Source organism: Chaetodon auriga, chromosome 2 (genome assembly GCF_051107435.1).
Source record: "Chaetodon auriga isolate fChaAug3 chromosome 2, fChaAug3.hap1, whole genome shotgun sequence".
NCBI classification, from domain to species: domain Eukaryota; kingdom Metazoa; phylum Chordata; class Actinopteri; order Chaetodontiformes; family Chaetodontidae; genus Chaetodon; species Chaetodon auriga.
In genome coordinates this window covers 27097396-27120581 of record NC_135075.1, presented here as the reverse complement: position 1 = coordinate 27120581, position 23186 = coordinate 27097396, and the positions used below count along the sequence as shown (strand labels likewise).

Here is a 23186-nt window from a genome sequence, read left to right as displayed (position 1 = left end):
GCAATCATTAGCGATTGCTACGTAGCATATTGTTACGTAGCATCTGGACCTATCCACAAAAAAGCGTGTTTTTCTCATTTTTGATTTATGGTTTTGAAATTATGCATTTAGAAACCTGACATTAACGCTCATAAATCAAAAATTGGCTTAAGCTAATGTAACCAAGCACAGCGCACATGTTCAGACGCTAGGTCCGAGCTTTGCTGCACAATCATTCTTCCACTAGGGGGTGCCACAAATGTTCATGATGTAGCATAAACTCACATTATCATCTATTCTTCAGTCAAAACTGCCGAAAAGTCAACGATAATTCACCGCAGTTTCTAGAGAGCTGAAATTCTCTCAGCACATCCACTGATGTGCGACTGAAGTTTGTCTCACTGCAACCTATGTTCACTTCAGAAGTCTGTCACTCTATAGTCGAAATCAGTTACCAGCTACAACTCCACAGTTCCTCACTCAAATGCATGGATGCAATGCAATGTACTTTATATGTGCTGTTATCAGGGCGTCATGGTTAAAGGGAGCTCCCTCTCAGTGGCCTTTCCTGGCGAAATAAAATAAAGATGGTAGAAATCTGTATCGTGCTGTATGTTTTACTGTTTACACATTTTCTATTTTACAAAAGTATTTGACAAAGCACCCTAAACCGGCAGAATGACGGCAAATTTCATGACCAACATTTTGACTGCTTTATTTCAAGTTTAAATAGAAAATATTGCAGTTTTTGTGCATTTTCGCACTGTGGAAAACCACGTCTCTCCAGTGTCTGCGTGACTCTTTAATAAAGTATCGCAGGACACCACAGGCATCAACCGAACTGCTCCTTTAACATCTCACTGCTCTACAGTCACTCTGTTCTCCAGATATCTTCACTGACACATACAATGTTCTATTTCTCTCAGGAAATTCCATTCATTACAAAAACAACCAAACCCACCCACAAATTAGAGTTTACTGCTCACTTTTAAGCTGAGACATTCAGCAGAAGCTTTGGGACAGTTTGAAACACGCCAAAGTTTTGCTGTTGGTGCGCTCGGGTCAACAGTACACATGAAAACACATGTACAAGTTTGGGGTCTGTTTTCAGGGTTTAACAGGAAAGTTGACCATCAGGGCAATCCTCCAAAAACTGAGCGTATCCGTGGAAGAGTCTGTGATGTGGTCGTTCGTTTAGCATTTTGGTTTTAGAGGATTAAAGGAATTCAGTAGGCGAGCCACAAGGACAATATTTGTGTTTCTGTGTGTGTACATGCATGATGACTGAGTATACATTGGTGTGTGTGTGTGTGTGTGTGTGTAGTCTGCCTGTAGTTAGGTTGTTATGTGATGAGCACGGCACTTTTCCAGCACAGCGCTTGATTCAGTTAAGATGGCTGAGGGATGGTTCACTCTCATGACATTCCAGCTACGACCCATCTGGTTCACTTTCTCCATTTGTGTGGACTGTGTGTGTGTGTGTGTGTGTGTGTGTGTGTGTGTAATGCAGCAGAAGAAGGTGAGTGTTGCTGCATGTGAAGATGTTTCTGTTAGCATGCTTGTGGCTTGCAACAGGTTAGCGTGGACTCGTGTGGTCGGTGTGTATCTGCGTGTGAACCCATGAATCAGGTATTCATGATGCACATCAGAGCCGGGATGTGACTCCAGTTACTGCAAATTACCCTTCAAAATTATTATTTTGCAAGACTTTTTACTCTCCTATATTATTTTTGTATGAAATGTCAAAGCATCAAAGTGTTATTCTGTAAACATTTTGTGAGTTGTTAGAAACTCCTTTCAAAGGCTTCAATGTATTTTTTAATCACTGTGAAGAGTTTTTAAAGCCTATTTGAGCTCGTAGAGGAGCATGTAATCATGAAAACAGGAGAAAAAAAAACACAAATTTGGGTTTTCTAACATCGCTTTAGTACAATGTCAACAAGAAAACCAAAAGCCATGGTGGAGAAATGCATTTTGAGTCAGTATTGGAGCATGTGGAGGAGGAGGCAGCACAAGAAGCTTAAGAACGACTTCCCCTTTCAGCCTGGACAGTTAGAAGTAAACCACCTCAGGTCATTACACCTCAGAGATGTGAAGGAGGCTTAAAGGATCTGATGTATATGAAGCAGCTGAACCCCAGAGAGCTTTGAAAATATACAGTAAGACCCTAAAATCAGTTCTATGCACACAAGGCCAGCACAGGGGTGATGTGGTCTCTGTGTTTGGTGCTGGTCCGGAGCCAGCAGGTAAAGCCTGGACCCACAGGAGCTGCAGCAGACCAGGCGGAGGAAATTAGCCGGATGATCAGACTGAATTTCATCATGTCACGACTCAGTTATTGAGTCAGAAAGTGGTCTTGTGAGGGATTTGGTTTGGACTCTCCAAACATGAGTGACATGTTCATATCCTTCAGAATTACAGTCCTCAATGAGGCGATGTCACCGACCTTACACTCATCTCGTCACTGTAGGCAGGTCGTTCTGTGGCGTGTAAACAAGCGACGTACCGCTTTCTCCGACAATTTACGTGACTTGTGCAGCACTTCAGTTTTGTTTCTACGTGTAATCTTGGGGGAATCTTTAAAAATACAATAATAATCTAATAACGAAGACATGTTTCCACCAAATGAGGTCAAAGCTTCCAGCTCTCCACCCCCTCTGGTCAATCCTGAGCCACCTGCTGCCCCGTGATGCTCGGATCGGTGATTCGCTCTCACGGACGGATAAATGCTATGATGCATAAATAGGATCACACGTACTTGTCTTGTTTGTGTGTTCACTCTTTCAGTACATACATGTCTGCTATATGCAGACGCAGAGAGGCATTTAAGGACAGCCTGTCTTGATTCCCGTTCATCAGCGCAGCGTCCAAACTCAAAGCCATTGTGACAGCGTCGCTAATGAAGGACAGATTACAGGAATGAGGGGATGGCAGAGGAGAAGAGGAGAGGAGGAGTGCATTGAGACAAAGCTGGAAAAGGGGAGGAAGAGATTTGAGGAAGAGGATGAGGAGAGGAGACAGGAGGGGATTCGAAAGCCCAATCTCTGCAGCCGGGCTCTCATTACTAATGAAGGGCAGATGACAGTGGGGCATTAAGGCACTGCAGCCTTCGTATAACTGAGGGGGAGAAAAGAGAAGATCTGATGTAAACACACAGAACTGAAGCCTCTTCTCATCACTTTGGCCTCCGACACGAGAGATAAACAACAAAATATCATTCAAAGCGACGTGTGAGAAGCAGTCTGCGAACGACCTCCAGCGTGGAACTTAGCTCTCGCTGCTAAGCCGGCGGCTACCACGTCATGCGAGCAGCTGGATTCAATTCAAAACGCTGTCGTTTTGTGGCCCCCGAAACGCAAGTGAAGATCCAGCAGCGGCCCTCCACCGAAGGCAGCCTGTAGTTCAGACCGACGGGCGCGAGCTGATGTGCGTTCTAAAAATCTCTGTTTGTGCACAGCGTCCGTCCACATGTTTCGGATAGAAGGAGAGAACGCCGAAGGAAAGGGCGCCAAAAGAGAGAAAGAAAACATAATTCTTTCTGAATCATTTGTTTTTCCCGACGTTGCTTTAAGAATTCCAGTTCGTCTTCTTTCAGCCCAGCAGGAAGCTTCTCATGCTGAGGTGTGCCATGAGAGGGAAGACTGCGTTTGGGTTCAAAGTGAAGTTTTTGGTTCTGAGTGACTGATGATCTTTGCCTGATTTAACCCCGATGAACTAATCTGCTTTAAGGCCGTCCAGTTTCCCAAATGACTAATATTCCAACGATAAAGAGCTCGACTGCTGTCCCTCAGAGGGAAAAATGAACTTCTGTGATGTTATTTCACAACAAAGTTTTCAAATATCGCATTTGGAAATATCGCATTCAGCTTGATGCAAACGGCACAAAAACTTCAGTTCATAAATGAACATAGTTCACATGACGGATCAGCTGTTTCCACTACAAAACCAGAGGAAGAAGAAGAAGAAGTTTCCACCGCCATCTTCTTCCCAGATATTCCCATGGAGCTCTTCATCTTCGTCATCTCCGTCTCTGGACAGCAGGAAACATGGCTGACATGAAAGAACAATTCCAACTTTCCCAAACAAACTCCTGCAGATCTGTCCATTTCCCTCTCAGGTGGCTGTTCCTGGTTTTCATTCTTCTTCTTCTTCGACTCTCTTTATTATAGCCATGCGTGACGTAGCTTACACCGCCACTTTCTGATGAAGCTTTGCCGAGTTTATTCGCTCCAAAGCAGTTTATGGAAAAGTGTGTGAAAACAGTGTTTTTAGGCTGATCTGATTGAAAACGTTTGTTCGGGAAGCAGTGATCTGATTCTCTGCTGTTTGATGAGACTCAACGCTGGAGGCTGATAATAAAAGGTGGAGAAGAACGTCGGACAGTTCCAATTCCTGCGCTTTGACTTGTCCTTGCAACGTGAAGACTGGTGTTATTAATGAGTGACAAACTTTGACGTCCAGCAGCTGCAGCGAACAGTCAAACACCTGCAGACGCAAACACATGGATGATTCCTTCACAACGTGTTTCTGCTGCTTCTGTCACCGCTTTGATCATTTCCCAGCTGTAATTTCAGAAACCTCTGTAGCTTTCCAGCTCGTAGACAGTAACTGGTCAGAAAAATATTTTCTGGACTCTAATGAAGAAGAGTTGCTGTGTTTCAGGTCGTCTTGTCCTCTTCCTTCGTTCCTGCCTTTCTGCCTGCGTTTGTCTTTACTCTCTGATGTCCAACCAACCTCTAAATCAAGCTCAGCGCTGTATATTACAGAAAATTATTCCACTTTCAAACCGGAGCCAAAAACACTGGAGCCCTCTTCTCCATCGCCGAACATCAAAACCACATTTTCTTTTTGGGCTAAACCCGCTTTAATAGCATGAGACAGCTATATGAGATATATGGATAAGGTTTAAGCTGATATGTCATGATGTATTGCGAAATATCAGAACGTTTATTCATTGAGTTCAAACCCCTGAAGTTTTGATCTCAAGTCCTCGGGCTTTTAAAATGACATAAAATTTGATGTATCTGTGTGTTCACAACAGGGAACACATTAGATCTCTATTAAAGACACTTTAAAAGCTTCTTCTCTTTCTGTATGCTTGAGGCCAAAATTCCCGTCTCGAAGCGGCGATACATCACGCAGAATATTTTCCTGACGCTTGTCAGATCTGGACGCTGCACAGACCATCGACCTGCAGAGTCAGTGCACGTCATACTTCACAGTAATTATCCTGGACCGAAATCTGAGGCGCCCAAACACCTGAACATTTATAGTGCGTGAAAAAGGTCTTCAGCCACCATTTCTGCAGTTCTGCACATTTTCACCATCGTTTGATGAATCAGAGGAACCGACTCTTCATCTGGCACTTCTTCTTCTTCTTCTTCTGTGCAGTGTAGGCAAACGTTTAATCTACGGTGTGAAACGAGAGGCGCAGACCAGCTGTCTGGATCCTCACAGCGGAAGCCTCTGGTCCTTGAAGCTCACATTTTCTGTTTGACCAATTCAAGACGTTGATCTCTGATCCAGCACGGCACAGCACAGCACACCCGGGTCACTGCACGGATGTCTTTCCATTCTGGTTTTGAGGGTTTTCACAGCAGAAATTCTCTCCAAAGCCTCAGTCTTACTGTATCTACAGCCTCTCTTTAATTATTGGGTCAAAACTGGAATTCCGCTTTAATGAGTATTTGTCAAAAAGGATTAGCAGGATTATAATCTGTAATCTGAGCACTCACTGCATTATTCTATGACTCTGTGTGGTGATTTGAATCATGGGTAATGTAGTTTGGTAGCTCGCTGTCAGTCAAACGCCGCTATGGGAAACGCCCACTCAGAGGCTCAAAGCTTAGTGTGTGTTGTGTTCATGTTATTTTCATGTTGTTGTCATTTTTAGTTTGCTAACTTGTGATCACTTCAGCATCCAGGTTATGATTTGTCGTCCCAAAACTGCTTTATACTCTTTAAAAAACCTACAACATGGACGACAGCTGCTGTATTCTTATAGTTTATATTTCCTTAGCTTCTAAAGTCAATGAAGAAACCTCCCAGTAAGCTCTCACTGGGTGATCTGCAGCTTGTAATACACGAAGGTTAAATTAAAGGTCACAAATACCTTTTTTCAACAGCTTCTCAACGACTCTATTTCATGGTATTAGCTTTAGATCTATATTTTAACGTACACTTGAAATGTGATCACTGTGAAGCCGGCGAAAACAATCATTTTGTAACATAAACCTATAAAAACTTTCACTTTTCAGCCAAATTAAGCAGCTTCACAGATCATTGCTCAGAGTGCTGCTGAAAGATTTAGTTGCATCTTGTCAAAATGAGATGAGACAGATTTATATTTGCATACATCTGCAGTGATTCACAGATATTAATGAATCCGCTGATGGATTAAAGTCACTCAGTCGGGCTCACTCATGTGGGAATGATAGTAAAAGTGTGTGACAGCTGCAGGACTGAGCTTCCATGACTTGAGCACTTGAGGTGAGTTTTTCATAAACGATGGTCCAGAGTGCGCAGCTGCATCCAAACACAGATGTACAACGAGCAAAAACCTGACAAACTAAAGTATTTCTACCACTTACCGCTGTCGCTTTGCTTTTTATCTGCCAGAAAGAAGAAAGAATAAAACAGGAGGACATGGAAGGAAGAGGGAGAGAAAACGACAACGGCTGCTCGCCAGCGACAACGCTGGCAACTCGCCGAACGCAACGACGGGCGCCGCCGGAGAGCACGAGGCGGATGCAGCCTGACACACCTGACACACCACCTGACATCAGGGAGCAAATCAGAGTTTGTCATGTTTCCAATCAGCACGCACAATCTGAAACGTCCTAAAAACACACCGCCGTGCCACATCATTTGTTTACTGGAAACTCAGAATGAAGCTAACTTGATACGATGACTAACAAATTCTTGCTTCATGGCCGATGAGTCAAAGAGCTCCACCCAAGACATGCAGCGACTGGTGGCAGCCAATAAAGAAAAGAAGCTTTTATCTGGAACATGAATCATTGGCGAAACTAAAATCGATCAACAGATGCTTCTCCGCTATTCAGGAACTGAACATTTCTCATGAAATCCAAAAGTAAGAAACTGGATCAGGGTCACAAAAGTTGAGGAGAAAATCAAATTTATGCATTTACACTAAAGAAATCTGAAACAAGCCGAGAGTCCAACAAATTCTCCACATGGAGCCAGAAAAGCAGCGGCCGTGAGATTAAAGGTGTCCTGTGGAGTTTTGTTTACGTTGCTTACGGTCACATGTACGTCTTCTTCTTCACTGCCTTTGTTGGCGCTTTAATGCGTTTCTTTACACGTTGCTGCCACCTGTTGATCTCCAAGATAGTGTGAAACCACTCTAGGGAATGTGCATCATGTGACCTTGTGAACATGTGCACAACAAAACCAGCCAATAAGAGCTGGACAGCATCAAGTGGTCAAAAACTCCACAGGGGACCTTGAATTCACCGAACCTGCCGTCAGTCCTGCTTCTGCTTACCTGTCCGACCTGCTGCTGGTCGTGCAGCATCAGAGTGTGCGTGTGTGTGTGTGTGTGTGTGTGTGTGTGTGTGTGTGTGTGTGTGTGTGTGTGTGTGAGAGAGAGAGAGAGAGTGTGTGTGTGTGCTTCCGTCATGACCTGTGCATTTTTACCTGCAGATAACTAACATGATTTGCAGCAGATCCGACTCCAAATGATTAAAGATGCTAATCGTCTTCCATCGTGCAGTTAGCAAACATTTTGGTGAGGTGTTACCTGCTGCTTCCTGAGAGGCCGCAGCAGAAACGGCATCACCTGGAGGTCATCGCTCAGTAACTCCAAAGTTTTTCTTTTTTACAGTCATCTCATTAACATAAGCTTCTTCTGGTTGGCTGATTTTTATCAATTAAAAAAAAATGTAAATACAGACAAGAATCTTTCTTATGGTGTTTCGCTAAAATTTGTTGTATTTGTCAGAAAGAACGAAGGAATTCCCACATTAAAGCTTTAAGTTCACACTTTAAATCACACTTTAAGTATTTCACTGACTCACTTTTCAGTTTAAATGTTTGCATGAAAGACTGAATGAAATGTTGGAGGTGGACCGATCGCGCTCCCTCTTCTTCCTCATCTGAGAACAGATCTCCTGTCTGCTCATTGGCTAGCTTCTGTCAGTTGTATATTTCTCAATATTTCTACGACTAAATGGGATTTTATTCCACAACTTGAATGTAAGTTTCAATAAATGTATATTTTGACGCTGCAGCCTTCGCACTCGCTTTCATTGACTGACTGCTGAATATTTACAGACATCCAGATGTTTGTGTTAAAATGAGGCTACATTTGGCTGAAAACTCACCATTTTTAAATGTCTAGATTAAACATACTGCACCTGATTTCTCATTTAAACGTCACATAAATGAGAATGTGACCTAAAACCTTCGCTCTTAGCTAATGCTGCCTAACCTGAACTTAAACTAAAGCATTAATTTGCAGATTTATGCTTAATTTAGATTCAACCACTGCTTTTTAAACCTTAAAGAAAGTAGAAAGTTGCTGTCAGGTCATGCAGAAGTGAACAGATGTAACTTCAGATAAGAGGAGCGCTGAGCAGCAGCAGAGACCTGAAGATGGACGAACATGATGCTCAGATAAAGCTTTAAATACGTCTTTAATACTAAATTATATTCTTCTTGTTTGTGATGGCTACACACCAGCATACACTGTACATTTACTCGAGTACTGTACTTAAGTACAACTCTACTTGTACTTAACTTATTGCCATTAAATGTTTCTTTATACTTCTGCTTCACTGAGACGTTTCACTCCACGACATTTATGTGACAGCTTGTTATTTACAATTTAATCATCAGATTAATTATTTAGTATTATTAGAGATTTAACTCCTCACAGTATACGAAGTAGTTCACAATATATAGTTCTGAAATGGGCCATACTTCATGAGTACTTTAACTTTTGATAGTTTGAAGTACATTTTACTTCAAATGTTTTTGTACTTATACCCCAGTAAAATGCTGAATGCAGAACTTTTACTTGTAACAGTATTTCTACATGCTGTATTAGTACTTTTGCATTAGTAAAATGTCTCAGAACGTCTTCCATCACTGCTACAAACGACTCAGTTCAACAGCTACACTATTAATGCAAGACACTGGCGAGGGGTAATGAAATGTTTCTACTGCATTCCCTCCGTCAGTCTGAGATATGAAAGGGCTGCACTCACAGACACACGCACACTCACACTCTCACACACACACGTACGTTATCTTTCTCACTACCTGTTCAATCCTTTCAGCATTACACGGCTGCTGCAGTCTTTCCCAGCATGCATTGTGCAGAGAGCAGAGAAACGCACTGAACGCGACCACTTCAGGGTCATCGACGTCAACGCACCTGAAACACGACACAAAATTAAGAAATTACAGCAGCGATTTCAGCGAACAACCTGCACAGAGTTCATGAATTACTCACCGAGGGCGAAAGAAAGTTGAAAGTCATCTTTTATTGCACAATAAAAGATCACACATACCATGTTTTGACTCATGAGATTGGTCCACATGGGAATACAGAGAGCTATAGTTACAAATAAGAAACAAAAAGAAAGGAAAAAGATTAAAAACCCCACCACGGAACTTACTGAGTAATGACCAGGTTTCTGACTTCAGCAGCAGCCACTTACTGTCTTTTCTCCACTTTTTAGAGGAACGTCCTGCTGGATTATTTTGCACTTGGTACAGTGATTCTAGCACGGGGGCTGTGAACGCTGCCCGGTCTGTAACACTGAGCTGGGTGGTTTCACAGACATGAACGAGGTGGACTTCAGTTCAGTCAGAATATGTAGTTTAAACTGATTGTAATGAAGCTGCATCGTGCTGCTGATCGAGTGCTCAGAGGGCCTTGAGTGCCTCTTGAAAACCAAAGAGCACAATGAGCCAAAAGCTAACTCAAGAAAAATGGACATAAGGCGAAAATAAATCCAGGATCTGTAACTCTGACTGGATACTCGCCTCCTCTCTTCAGTGTCTGTGAAACCAGCCTGAAATGACAGGACAGAAAACAAAGTGCTGACACAAAAGATTCCCAGTTTGTGAAAATTTCTTTTTCTCGAGGCAGAACAGGAAATGTTTGAATGGAACAACATGAGATTTTAAGCATTTTAACGACACCTTCGTCACCGCGTAAATGACGGACTATCGTCTCGACCTGCTCTTTGTGAAACGTGTCATCAGATAACAGCTTTTTAAATAAAATAAAGAAGTGTTTGGAGTTAACAAGTGTCACATGACCTCGCTACACTCGCCTTTTTTTCATTTTAGATTTTAGATCTTTATCCTGTTACAAACCAGTACCGGCCCCTTCTGCAGGGAGGTCAAAGGTCAGCTACAAATCAGCTGATAGGGATTCAGTGTCTGTCTTAAGGACACTTCAGCAGGGCAGAGATTTCCCAGCCGACCAAACGAAGGCCAGTCTCCAGAGACGAAACCCAGCAGCCCCGAATGTGATCCAGAGCAGAGTGCAGGAGGTTCTGCAGGCGCTCAAACAGCAGAACCAGCGTGTGATGGTTCTACCTGCTAACTCCAACTAACCAGGCCAACGAGCAGCGACAACGTGGTGCTGAACGTTTCTCAGGCGTTTTAAAGATGAGAACAGGTCACATAATCCAGCATCTGTCCTCTGATTCAACTCTGGATTTAACAATCTGATGAAAAATCCACTTTTCCTGACTTTAAAAAAATAAAAAAAAAGGGGAAATCAAAGAGGAAGTCGGTTAAATTGTGTTAATCTACGCTCGCTTCCTTGTTCAGGTGTGTGTCTGAAGCAGGCAGGTGAGCTGCCATGTCTGCTCCAGAAACTCTTTAGTTTTCAGTCATCTTCTCCTAAAATGTAGTGAAAATACACACGTGCACATTTCATCATTTGGATCGAGTGTTAGCTGCATCCTGGGTGCTGGGAAAGGAGGTCGTTTCAGCCCAATAATCCCAGAGACCGGTCTCAGATTGAGTTATTTAATATGGCACAAACAGCTCAGTTCCACTAATTGTGTTGAGGAAATAAAGAGGTTTTCTGGGACTCTTTACCTTCATTACATCTAAAGAAAGCAGGTGAGCAGGTGAGCAGGGCTGCAGAGAAAAGCAGGTAGTTTAACCTCCATGTGAACCAAAACGCTTGTGTCTTTCAGGAGACGTTCAAGAGTAACAAAACCACCCAATAATCAGTCATGAGACAAGGATGTAAAGACGAGAACTATACAATAAATACATCATTTATGATAAGAGTTACAACATGTTGAGGTGACGTTCTGCAGAACATTTAAGTTAACCGAAAGGACTTCGATGAAAAGAAAGAACACTGTCAAAGAAGGCATGGCGTGACATGAGCAGACCACACAGAGCCTCCAGCTGTCGTCACATACTGCACCTACGTGTTCGCTTCAAGTTTTTACACAAGAACAAGCCGGAAACAGGAAGTGATGTGCACACACACGGGCTGTGGAATCAAAAGGTTTTTACCTTTGAAACTTTCAGATCAGTTTTCTGTGGGTCAGAACAACACTTCGGATTTACTGACACTTTTTTCTCTCAACAACCACACAAGAACAATCAAATACTGGATACATACTGTGTGAGTGCATTATCATCCAAGCTGTGCTAGATACCGAACAGAAGGCCTCAAACAGTCGGAGAGCGGCGTGTGATTAGATGGCCATCCTTAAAGGGAAACTCTCAAACTGCCTCTTGTTTCTGTAGCACCTGACTCGACACCTCGGCTGTAGAGATTTGACAGGCTGGTAAATCCAGGATGCTGAGCACGAAACGGTGAAATGGTGTCAAACGTTTGTCCCGTGTGCACTCTGGACCTTTCAGACATTAACTATCTCTTCATGTTCTGAACAAGCCTAAAACTGAAACCCAAATCCAGACAACACATCCACAGAGCCCCACCGGTGCTGCTGAATCTGGGCCCCAAAGCCACTTCTTTGATTCGTTCCTGACCTTTAGCTTGTCCACATGCTGCACTTGCTACATTAAGCTTTGATCTACTTGAGATAATCAGCAGTCAGAAGGACAAAGAGACTAATTTCTTCACCCCGAAGTTTTACAAAACAAGCAGAACTGTGTTTGCTGCTGCTTCTCTAGCGTGTGCGTTAAATCGTTAGCAAACAACGGCTAACAAAAATGTAAAGAAAGCAGTGTGTATCAATATGGAAGGTAAAGGTCGTTAAATAAGCACCAATATCCACAAATATTTGCTCCACCTGCCAGAAGTGCGACCGAAAGCTGAGATTTGTTTCTTATTTGGGTGAAAGTCGACTGTGTGCATCCACCCGTCTGCAAGGCTCGCTCACTGATTGCAGTTTGCGGCTGCTATGCCCTATTTCCTCTATCTGATCCGTGACATCACATCCTGTTTGTGAGAGGGGCAGTTTGGTTAAAGGGACGGCTAAAGTCGACCCAGAGGTGTTTCCACTGTGCTTACGGTTCCAAACAACAGATTTTCAGTGGACTCCTTCCTGTGTTTACTTCTAAGTGTCGGAGGTTCGCACTCTTCACTTCACCGGCAGCCATCTTTTCCAAATCTCTACAAAACGAGCTGGTGAGTCAAACGTTTTCAGAACGAAACAGTCATAACGGACAGAATTTCCCTTTAACGAACAGCATGGCATCATCTGCAAACGGTGAAATCCAACAAAGTTACACCTTCAAAGGTTAATCACGTTCCCAAAGATGATGTCACCACTGAGACGTGATGTCACCATGCAGACGTGATGTCACCGCAGTGCGCAAGTGAAGCCCACAAAAAGAGAAACTATCTATGAGAATTTTAGAGGCACTGGTTAGAAAACAGTCACTTTTTGTTAACTCTCCATTTGTGCTTTGAGGGATGACTGATTGACTTTTGGGTTCGGATGCAGTGATTTGAGGAGCGGTACCTTCGCCTTACTGTTGAAGATAATGCATATCACCAAGGCCGTGTACAAGCAAAGGACAAACACAGACACAATAACATGTCCCTATATGGAGATGTAACAGAACACCTATACAAAAAAATACTCGCTAAATAAGGCATTTTACTTTGAATAATACATGAAACTAAGAGAGAAAGAATGTCATATTTGGTGAGAGTTTGGCAAAGCAAAAGCAAAGTATAATAAATTATATGTAGCCACAAACCTGTGACAAGGCAACAACTATGCCCCCCCCCACCCGCCCCCCCAACAAGAAATGTGACCTGTGAGGACAAGACAGCAGAAACACAACAAAACGTGTGCGCATGCATGCACACAGACACACTCTCCCATTATCACAAACACACTCACACACACACACACACACACACACACACACACAAAGGAAACACAAGACGGGTTAACATTCACAAAAAGACATTGTGCAAAAATAATGTTTTCGTGTGTGAAACAAAAGTGAAGTCCAACGTCATCATCAGAAACATTTAACATGAAGCCCCAAAGTCAGACCCTGTTCTGAAAAGACTGAATAAAACCAGCGACTTGCATCCATTGAATGTACAGTACAGTCTGTGTGGGACAGAAAACACTGGGACTAACCTCAACGCAGACCCCCCCCTCGCATGTGTCAAGTATGGTTTTCTTCCAATGGAGAAACAAAAGGTGAAAGAAATAAACGGTGCACTTAAAAAAAAAACAGCAATATACAGCGATAGATTTACATATTTAGAAACTCTTAGCATGAACTGCAGTTAAACTAACGTGAGGAAAAGAAAGGAGGCGAAGAGCAACGACGAGGCACTCGACCCGAGCCAATCACACGCTTTGTATCCCTCCTCTTCCTGTTCCTAAAAGACAGATTATTCCCTTTCGCTGGACAGATGGTGGACGACGCACAGACAGTATCTCTGAACGCAGAACCCCACACTGAAAGAAGTGAGGACACTATGGCCAAAAAAAAAAAAAAGATGATGCTGCAGGTCAATGATTGCAACCATTCTGCAGCAGACATTTTGAACTATTCGTGATGAGCCACTGTTTCATTGATCTACTCAGTTAATTTTATTTGGGAGATAAAAGCAACCCCAGTGCAGAAAAAACCTCCACCTCCTTCTCCCACAGCGCCTCCACCCTTGTGTCTCCAGAGCAGGATACAATCAAATCTGCCTCACACCGCCCCCTGGTGGCCCGACTGAGCGCCTAACTTTGAAATTCCTGCCTTTGTTTTCAGGTCAAAGCAACTAAGGGGACATCTGTCAAAGTGACTTTGTGTTTGAGCTAAAAAAAAAAAAATCTGAAAAAAATAACAAATGAACCTTATGACGGTTCTCTGCTTTTATCCATGAAAGAACATGAGAGGGTGGAGCTCTTCTTCTTCTTCTTCTGAATATCTGCTGCTCTCCACATTTCCTGCTCTTGGTGTCTGGATTATGACACTAGTGTGAAAAACTTCTTAGAAAAAGAAGTTACAGTAGCAACGGAACAAAAAGCGTCAACAATAACAAAGTTACAGTGAAGGATATGAATGACAGTATCTTTTTGGAGCTTCTACAGTCACAATTTCTCAATTTTCGTAAAAAGCTAACAGACGAATCCTGATTTTGCAGCTTTCTTAAATGCACTATATGTACTTCTGCTCTTTCAGTCACATCGAGGTTTGGAGATTTTCAAAAGGGCCACACTCTGAAATGCATTTGGACTGTTTGCTTGCAGCTCTTGCGTCAGCGTTTTCCCTCAGTAATCGTTAATCAAAGGCGTTTTAGTGTCACATGAGAGCTTCCAGGTAATCACGGTTAATCTAGCCTGCAGCTTTTTCAACAATGAACAGAGACAATCCAAAGAACATCAGCAACCAAGTGGAGTGTACCAGAAGTTAAAAGAACATGACAGTGCTCGGGTGAACAGGCTCGGCTTTTTGACCTTGAACATAAGACAGACAGGCGCTCCTCTGCTTGAGCTTCTCTGAATTCCCAAACTGTGGTGAGAAATTTGACCGACTTTAGCTTCAAAACCGCTGTGCCGCATCCCTCCTCCGTCACCCCTCGTGCAAACACACCAAAGCTGCACGTCCGACACGTCGCTTTGAGCTTCGGAGCGATACTACAGCCGAAGCCGCTGCGTGGTACGCACGTCTCGCCTGCAGTGTGTGTGTGTGTGTGTGTGTGTGTTCCTGTTGAGAAACGTCCCCCTCGACTCAGTCTGGATGCAGAATGAAGGGGAAGGATACACAGAAGATCATTTCTTACACTAGTTTTTTTTTTTGTATACAAGGAGGGAGTGGAGAGGGTGGGTGGGGTCTTGGTATATAAACATAACCAAGTTGAATATAATCATCATTGTTATTATTAGTCATCATCATAATAAAAGTCTTTACATGGACATTGACTGACAGACACGGCACAAACTTTACACTGTTGCTCAGTCGAGAAAGAGAGCGACGAAGACGACAGGAGGAGAGAGCAGGAGGTGGTCGACTCTCCGTCCTCCTCTACGCTTCCTCTCCCTCCACCTGTCTCTGCTCCTCAGAGTCCTGCTTCTCCTCCTCCGCTGCCTCTCCTCCTGTGTCCTCCGATCTTTCCTCTCTCTCATCTGTTGCTGCTCCTTCGGGATGGTGAATGGAGTCTGGTTCCTGGGGCTCTGCAGGCCCATCCTCTCCGTCTCCCTGCCCGGCGTGGGGCTCTTCGGGCGGAGACGGGCCTGGGTCTGGAGCCGAGGTAGAGGGGACGGAGGGGGACGAGGAGGAGGCTGGTTGGGAGGTAACGCTAGCTTTAACTGTACTTTCTCTCTCCTCTGCCTTTCCCGTTGCCGCCTTCTCCCTCTCCTCCTCTCTCTCCCCCTCCTCCCGCCCTCTCTTCCTCCTCCTCTTGGGGCTGCCCGGGGAGCCGTCTACTGCGCCAGGAGGCATGGCGGGCAGCGCCATGATGCCGCCGTGCGGCAGGAACATGTGTGGGTACAGCAGGCCGTGGGACATGCCCGGGATCAGGAAGGGGTTGAAGGTAAGATGGCTGCCACCTCCGCCGAGATGCGCAGAGCTGAGATGTGCCCTGCTGGTGGAGGTAATGATGGCCGCCGCCTCTGCTCCTGCTCTTTTGCTGGCTTCCGCTGCTCCTTTCTCCTCTGGGCTCCTCTCCTTTTCACCTCCCCCGGAGCCAGAGGAGGCAGCGCTCTCTCTCTCGGCAGGCGTTGTTGACGAGGGGCTGGCTGTCTCAGAAGTAGACGGTGCCGTTGTCGTGGTGACCTTTGCAGCAGACAATGATGAAGAGGAGGAGGAGCTGGGGTGAGGAGGAGGTGGCGCGTGCGCCATCATTGCGCCAACGCTGAACAAGGCGTGTTGCGGCATCGCGGCCCCATGGGGGTGTGGGATGCCGTGCAGCATCATGGGTAACATACTCAACCCGTTCTTGGCGTCGTCTGCCGACGCTGCGGCTCCTCCCGCCTGGACGGCTGCAGAGAAACCGTGTGGAAACCCGGCCGCCATGATCCCAGAGATGGGGATGCCAGGAATCCCACCGCGGAGGTTCTGCATGGCCACCATGGAGTCCATACTGCCAATCAATCCGCCGTTCATGAAGAGCGGCGGGCCGAGGCCAGACGAGGCGGAGTCAGAGACGGACAGGAGGGGCTTAGGCATCTCGCTGCGAGGCCGCCGTCCACGGCGCCGAGAGCCCGCGTCTCTGTTGACTGGTTCTGTCAGGATCCGAGAGAACTTCCCCTCAGGGAGGAAACCCTGTGGAGAGGAAGAGGTCAAAGGTCATAGATTAAATTACAACAACAGTAAAAATGAGAAGATGAGAAAGAAGAAATGTTTGACAATGTTCAGAATCCTGATGTTTCAACAACGCTGTTGCAGAGTATAATACTCACAGAGTGTTTGACCACGTCAGCCCAGTCTGGAGCTACATAGTACTCTGAGTTGGCATCCAGCCACCTGGAAAGCTCCTTTATAGCCGGAGCCATAGCGCCACCAAGCTGCAAGGCAGGAAAAGCAGTTCAGTGTTACAACAATGAAATGAGTTCATTTGTAGGAGTTCTCCTGCTTTCTCAACACAGCTGACTGTGTGTGTGTGTGTGTGTGTGTGTGTGTGTGTGTGTTTCCTACCCTGCGTCCGGTGCCTCGGTGCACAACAGGAACCCTCTCCTCCCCCGTCAGAGAGTTGATATCCAGCTTGGTGGGGTCTTTGCAGCGATGCCTCCTCTGCTTGGGACGTTCCACAAAACCATGTAAGAGACCTGCTCCAGACTGCACAGCGAGAGAGGAAGGACGAGACGATTGGACAGAAAGAAGTGAAGTGAAGAAAGAAAAGGTATAAACAAAGAATCAGTTTGATGCCCATCCACAAAAAGGCACTCAAAGAAAATCGTGGAGGAAATGTTAACAGATGATATAAAAAAGGCACAGATTCGGTTTCGGCTGCACACACACTCAAGCACAAGCTCCCAGGACTCTCCTGTCCTCTGAATAATACCCGTAACACCTTGCTGGTAAAAGCAACAACACACCGAAATCGCCAAATCAAAGCAGAGACTCACGGGAGCGAAGGTGGGGAGGTCCATGCTGTAGCCCGGATTCTGCCTCAGCCACTCGATCAGACCCTTGCTGGCTGCCTCTCTGTCGATGGCGATGATCTCTGGCTGAGGAGGTGTCTGGGTTGGGGTGGGCGTGGAAGAGGAGGACGGCGTGGGAGGGCCGGCAGGTCGCTCTGAAGGAGAAGGGGACGGCGAGGAGGTGGAGGAGGAGACGGAGGAGTGGCTGATCACCTCCACCCGGCCCTGCAGGCGGAGACACACACACAGGCGCCCGTGTTTTTAACCATTTGAAATGCAGAGGAAAGGATTTCCCTCTCGAACGCACTTTTTTTCATTTACCTGCTGACTTTTTTCCCATCATGCCCTGGGTGTGGTTTCTCTTCTTCACACTGAAGCACATACAACAATCATAGCTGCACTGAACAGGCCCTCCTCCCTCTACCCACCTGTGTCTCTGGGAGGTGCAGTCCTCTGCTCTTGGTGAACTCAGAGTACAGAGCTTCCACGTTTCTCCTCCTCCCTCTCCTCCTCCTCAGTGAGTCATCTCCCCTCAGGTTCCCGTTAACTATTTGCCCCGTTACAGGATGGATGAGCCCGGCCTGCAGTATTCCGGCCATGTCGATGCCCACAGAGCCCGTTAGCGGTGCCGTGATGGGGGGCGGCGGCGGCAGCTTAGGCCCGCTGCCAGCACCGGCGCCGTGGTGGCCGATTCCCGTCGCCACCATGGCTTCTCCCGTCCCAATGCCACTGGTGGTGCTTATTTCCCCGGACGACTTGGTTAGATCAATGGCTGCTTCTTGCCAACCGTTAATCAACATGGCTCCTGTACGGTGAGAGGGCGGGGCCACCACCGGAGCAGCGCCGCTGGAGCTCGTGGTGGCGACAGTGTGGCATGACGATGCTGATTTCCCAGCTAAAACCTTGGCGGCGGCTGCAGCAGCAGCAGCAGCTTCATAGTCGAAAGACCTCCGACCTCCCGCTCGTTTGAGCTCGGGGAGATACGGAGGAGCCACGAGCCTCTCCTGTAAGAGAGGCAAGGAGGTGAGGCGCCAAGCTCCGCGCCCGCATGCCCCGCCCCGCTGCATGTACTGTCAGGGTGGACAGGGTGGGTGAGGGGTAGACAAGAATGGGAGAGAGATGATGGCTTTGTTAAACATACATATGGACTGAGACACAACACAGTGGCGGCTATCAACCAGACCTGGGTGACACCACGAGCTCTACACCTTTAGACTGCTGTGTTTAACTGTGCAGGTGGAGAAGCTTCCAAAGCTTCCTGGTTTGTTTACCTCTGGAAGTATGAGATACGGCCTTTGGATAAAACACACGGTGCAGATAATCAATCAGACTATAAATTCAGTGTAAATGAGCAAATATAGTTCTCACATGGTCCTTATATGTTTGCAATATGACTACCTGCCCAAGTCTGATATCAACATGTATAATAACAGGACGCACTACAGAGACAGGGAACTTTACAAAAAGCAACAAAGCAATGGTGTGAACCAGAGGTGCCCAGCGCTACCTACATATCAGTGAAGATCTCTAATGTGTTGAGATATAAATCTAACAAAGATACGTTACATAAGATGAACATCTGCGTTATATCATTGATCAGAATATGGACGAATCAGCTCTCAGTCTGGGTTCATCCCCGAGAGGCCAGCGATGGCAGGGAGAGGCAGCGGGGACTATTTTCCCATCTAACTCGGAGAATTAAAGGTTTATTTTGTCCAAACCAGAGTTGGTGATTGTTGAACATGAAGTGTGTGATGAGTAAACAGTTCAGCTCGTCTTAGTTCTGTGAAAGAGACAAGCTTGAATTCAGAAGGTGTGCTGTTGTATTTTTCTGTTTACTAAGGAAAACGGGTCTTTCTTGACATTTGGTGAGTTTAGTTTGTGTATTCTAACAAAGACAACAAACATAGCATGGGCGGGGGAGGCACCAGCCTGCAGGAACCAATCAGCAATCGTTCCATCGTTTGGAAAATTTTACCATATCGTCCCTCCCTGAGAAATAGTTCCATCAAGTGGACGTGGCATAGACGAGGTGTGTGTTTGTTTTAGTTCAACTGACTGGGAAAACAGCCGTTTTGGTTGAAGCACTATCTTCACAATTAGCACCGTTAGCATCATTAGCAGTACAAACTGGACACCACTCGTATGAACCATGGCATGAGAGAGTGGAGATACATGTGGACAGATGATAGATGCATAGATATGTACAACAAAGGGAGTTCATTGATTCATTCAGCGGGTCACCGGGATGTTCTCACCTTAGGCAGTCTTGTGAGAGGGGGAGGGATGGAGAACCCCAGCCCAGGGTTCGTCTGCTGAACCCTGGCCTGGCCTGGGACGGAGCTGGAGGCCGTGGTGGTGAGGAAGCTCGCTCTGTGGTGCTGGTGCTGGGCTAAGCTGTTGGCCAGGCAGGAGTTGGCGGTCAGGGGGCCGGGCGAGTCATACTGCTCACTCGATGATGGCCACTTCCCCTTCAGGATGGCGTGGCAGATGCTGTCCAGGCGGTTGATGATGACCCGGTCCTGCAGGGAGCACAGCAATAGCACAGGACTGAACTGAGAGGCTACAGCTCTTCAGAGGTCACACAGACCCTCCAATTATTATTAATTATTATTATCTTTATCATAATCATTCCTACCAGTAAATCTGAGGGGTGAACTATGACGTGAGTTTAACAGGTTAGTGAGGTTACCTGGTTTTTAGCTGCATTCAGTTTGTGATGCAGAAAACCATTTTTTCCTTCAGGAAATATTAACAAAATTCAAAACAATTAAAAATGCTGATTAAAGGAACAGATTGGCATTTAAAAAGAATAACTAACTGCCTTCAGCTCATGATACAGCAGATTATGTTGCTAAAAAAAGCTGCTGTCCCCTGGATGAGAGGACGTCATACAAAACAAATCGTTGAGAAACCTTAACAGACATTTGAACGTTAATGACTCCACAGTACCTTGGGCCACTCGGAAAACGAGTAAAGTGCTTTCTCCTGCAGCAGCTGAGCGATGGTCGGCTCCCTGCTGTCGTGGAGGCTGTCGGGAATCTCACACATGGAAATGGGAGCTGCGAACCTGGGGCTGCTCATGTAGCCCTCCACCACAGGCACTACGGGAGAGGACGACGGGTTAACAGCGCAACAATGAGCCTCTTTCTTACAATCACAACAGCACATCAGTTTGCACTTCTCTTATGTGTGGTTTAAAGTTAATGTGAGTTAGTCCATGATGAAAAATAATTAAAAGAAGAGATCATGTTGTCTCTGGACAACTTGTCATCACTTTGTGTTATAATCAACTAAATAATAGAGTCAGTGATTAATCAACAGATCAGTGAATCACTCAGTAATCATTAGCTGCAGCTCTGGTGCGTATCGACCTTCAGATAGAATTCGTACCTGGTGTCGATGGCCTCTCCTCCTTCACTTGTCCTTTCACCACCAGACTTCCCGCGGCGTCCACCAGCCCGTCCGTCTGCTCCAGCTTCGGGGTCAGGACCGTGCTGTCGGCCTCCAGCAGCTCCTGCTTCGTCTCGGCTTTGATTTCGGGTAAAGCGCTGAACTCGAGGCCCTCCGGCTTGGCCTCGGGTTTAATCTCAGAGCTGTCCGGGTACGCTGTGAACTCCAGACCCTCCGGCTTGGTCTCAGTTTTAAGCTTGGCTCCGTCGGGATAAGCAGCAAACCCGAGAGCTACCGGTTTAGCTTCAGGTTTGATTTCAGCCCCATCTGGGTAGGCTGCGAACTGGAGGACTTCAGGTTTACTGTCCAAACTCTCGGGCTTCATGGGAAGGCTGAGATCTTCAGGTTTGGCCTCCAGTGTTTCAGGCTTGACAGGATAGTCTAACTGCTCCACTTTGGTCACCAAGTCTTCTGACTTAACAGCGTAGGAAAAGAATTTTCCATGTTTGACCTCAGAGCTGTCAGGGTAGACGTCCTCAGCGGTCTCCGTTTTGGTCTCCTCCACCTTGATTGGGAGCTGCTGTGGCTTCTTCTCACCACCACTGTCTGGTAAGAGAGAAAATTTCAGATCAGACGGCTTTGTGTCAACACTGTTTGCGGCTAGAGTAGGAGCCATTTTGATTTCATTTTGTTCAAGCAGATTGTCTTTGTTGTCCTGATCAAGGGAGAATGTCAGAGCTCTATTCTTACAGTCTCTGTCGCCATCTGGTGAAGTCAGATCTTCAGCTGTGGCTTCATAGTGTTCGTGATTCATGGAGACTTCAGTTTTGACTCCGCCGCCGCTCTCTGTGGTGGTTTCATCACACTTTGATGCGTCTGTAGGGGACGAGACAGAAGTGGCAGGACCAGAGGGTTGTCCGTATTCAGAGTAAATGCTCTGCAGCTCCATCTCACTGGGTTTGGCTTCTTGCTGTTTCGCAGCCTTTCCTGACACTTCATCACAGGGTTGAACCACGGGAACATCCATAAGAGACACATGATCCATCTGCCCCTCTGAGATCTCATCCACTTGATCTGCAAGATCCACCGGTCCATCCTCTCTGGAGTCTTCTCTCGCTTGCACAAACTCTCCAGCGGCGTCCCCCATCAATGTGTCAGCGTCGAGAGAGTTGTCCATTGTTTCCTCCTCCACTGTCTGATACAAAATAAATCCATCCACCTCCTCACCAGGCACTTCAATAGACTCCGGACACGCAAGGCTGCCCTCCTGCTCCAGCTTCCCAAGATAAGGATGCACGCCTTGCCGTAACTCCTCTTTACTTTCCGCTTGGTCAAAGCTTTCCTGCAGGTCTTGAGACAGCTGGTTTGACACCTCCATCGTCTCATCCTGTTCTCCAAGGCCCGGCTCCGACTCTATCCCATCCATCTGTGGCACCTCCATGGGTGGATTCAAGGCTCCCAAACTTACGTCTGCACCTGTGAGGATGAAGCATTGAGATGTAAAGTCGTGTCTGCCAATACTCAATGAACAAAACCCTGCAGCGCAGACAATCGATCTGATTACAGCATCTGTCGAGTTATTCTGACCGTACAAGCAAAAGAACATGATGAGGTCTGTGTTCATTTCATCTCAGTGTGCCTGGGTCTGAATCAGCAGGGTGGGGTGCTGGCTCGCTTTGCTTTCTGCCAGTGTTTTGTTTTTGATGTGACCACTGGGGGTCGCCAAAGTAACACATCATCTGATCCTACACACACACTGGTCCTCAGGGAGTCAAGTCTCAGGGCACATCTTAAAACATTTGTAATTTGGACTGATAACACATTTTGAACTGTTGAATTTGTTGGATTATGGAACACACTGTGAACACTCCCGCGTCTTTTTACCTCGGCCTGCATCACTCTCCTCTCTCTCCAGACTTGGATCTCGCCGTTCGCTCTGCTCCATGGTCGCCCCCGACAATTCTTCCACCTCGTCTTCCTCCTTGTCGTCAAACTCGAACCCAGCGCCTCCTTCCTGGCTGTCTCCTTCCTCCACGGGATTGGTCAGGCTCTCGGCGACGTCAGAGTGGCCCAGCCTGTCCTGAGGCTCGTGAGCAGTGATGTCAGACAGGGAGAGGGGAGGAGGGGGGACGTAGGGGGGAGGAGGGCTCGCTGATAGGTCGGTTTGATCTGCGCTGGGTTCCTCGCTCACACCAATGTCCTGAATACATAAAACAGATCGCTTTGTGATGATCACATCAGGTTCTACTAATTACTGTTCACATCATTGTAATTAAAAATGAGCAAAATGAGATA

The 23186-nt window shown here is 46.2% G+C and overlaps 2 protein-coding genes across 8 annotated transcripts in view; one reads left to right on the top strand and one right to left on the bottom strand.

Annotated features, from left to right (window-relative positions):
- Nucleotides 1–6737, top strand: part of rspo4 (R-spondin 4) — a 29010-nt gene extending 22273 nt beyond the window's left edge. The window contains exon 5 of the mRNA XM_076745183.1: nucleotides 6598–6737. Within this exon, the coding sequence (XP_076601298.1) occupies nucleotides 6598–6737 (140 nt within the window). The remainder of the gene's footprint in view (nucleotides 1–6597) is intronic.
- Nucleotides 6738–9468: 2731 nt separating this feature from the next.
- chd6 (chromodomain helicase DNA binding protein 6) overlaps nucleotides 9469–23186 on the bottom strand; it is an 83861-nt gene continuing 70143 nt past the window's right edge. For 4 of the 7 annotated variants that reach the window (XM_076744675.1, XM_076744684.1, XM_076744693.1 and 1 more), the window contains exons 37-45: nucleotides 22776–23091; nucleotides 20892–22367; nucleotides 20451–20602; nucleotides 19757–20020; nucleotides 17927–18568; nucleotides 17484–17723; nucleotides 17053–17193; nucleotides 16818–16922; nucleotides 9469–16680 (exon numbers count right to left, since the gene is read on the bottom strand). In XM_076744675.1, the coding sequence (XP_076600790.1) occupies nucleotides 15442–16680; nucleotides 16818–16922; nucleotides 17053–17193; nucleotides 17484–17723; nucleotides 17927–18568; nucleotides 19757–20020; nucleotides 20451–20602; nucleotides 20892–22367; nucleotides 22776–23091 (4575 nt within the window). In that variant the 3' untranslated portion in view covers nucleotides 9469–15441. The remainder of the gene's footprint in view (nucleotides 16681–16817; nucleotides 16923–17052; nucleotides 17194–17483; nucleotides 17724–17926; nucleotides 18569–19756; nucleotides 20021–20450; nucleotides 20603–20891; nucleotides 22368–22775; nucleotides 23092–23186) is intronic. The other 3 variants (XM_076744713.1, XM_076744703.1, XM_076744724.1) reach the window with 3 other exon arrangements.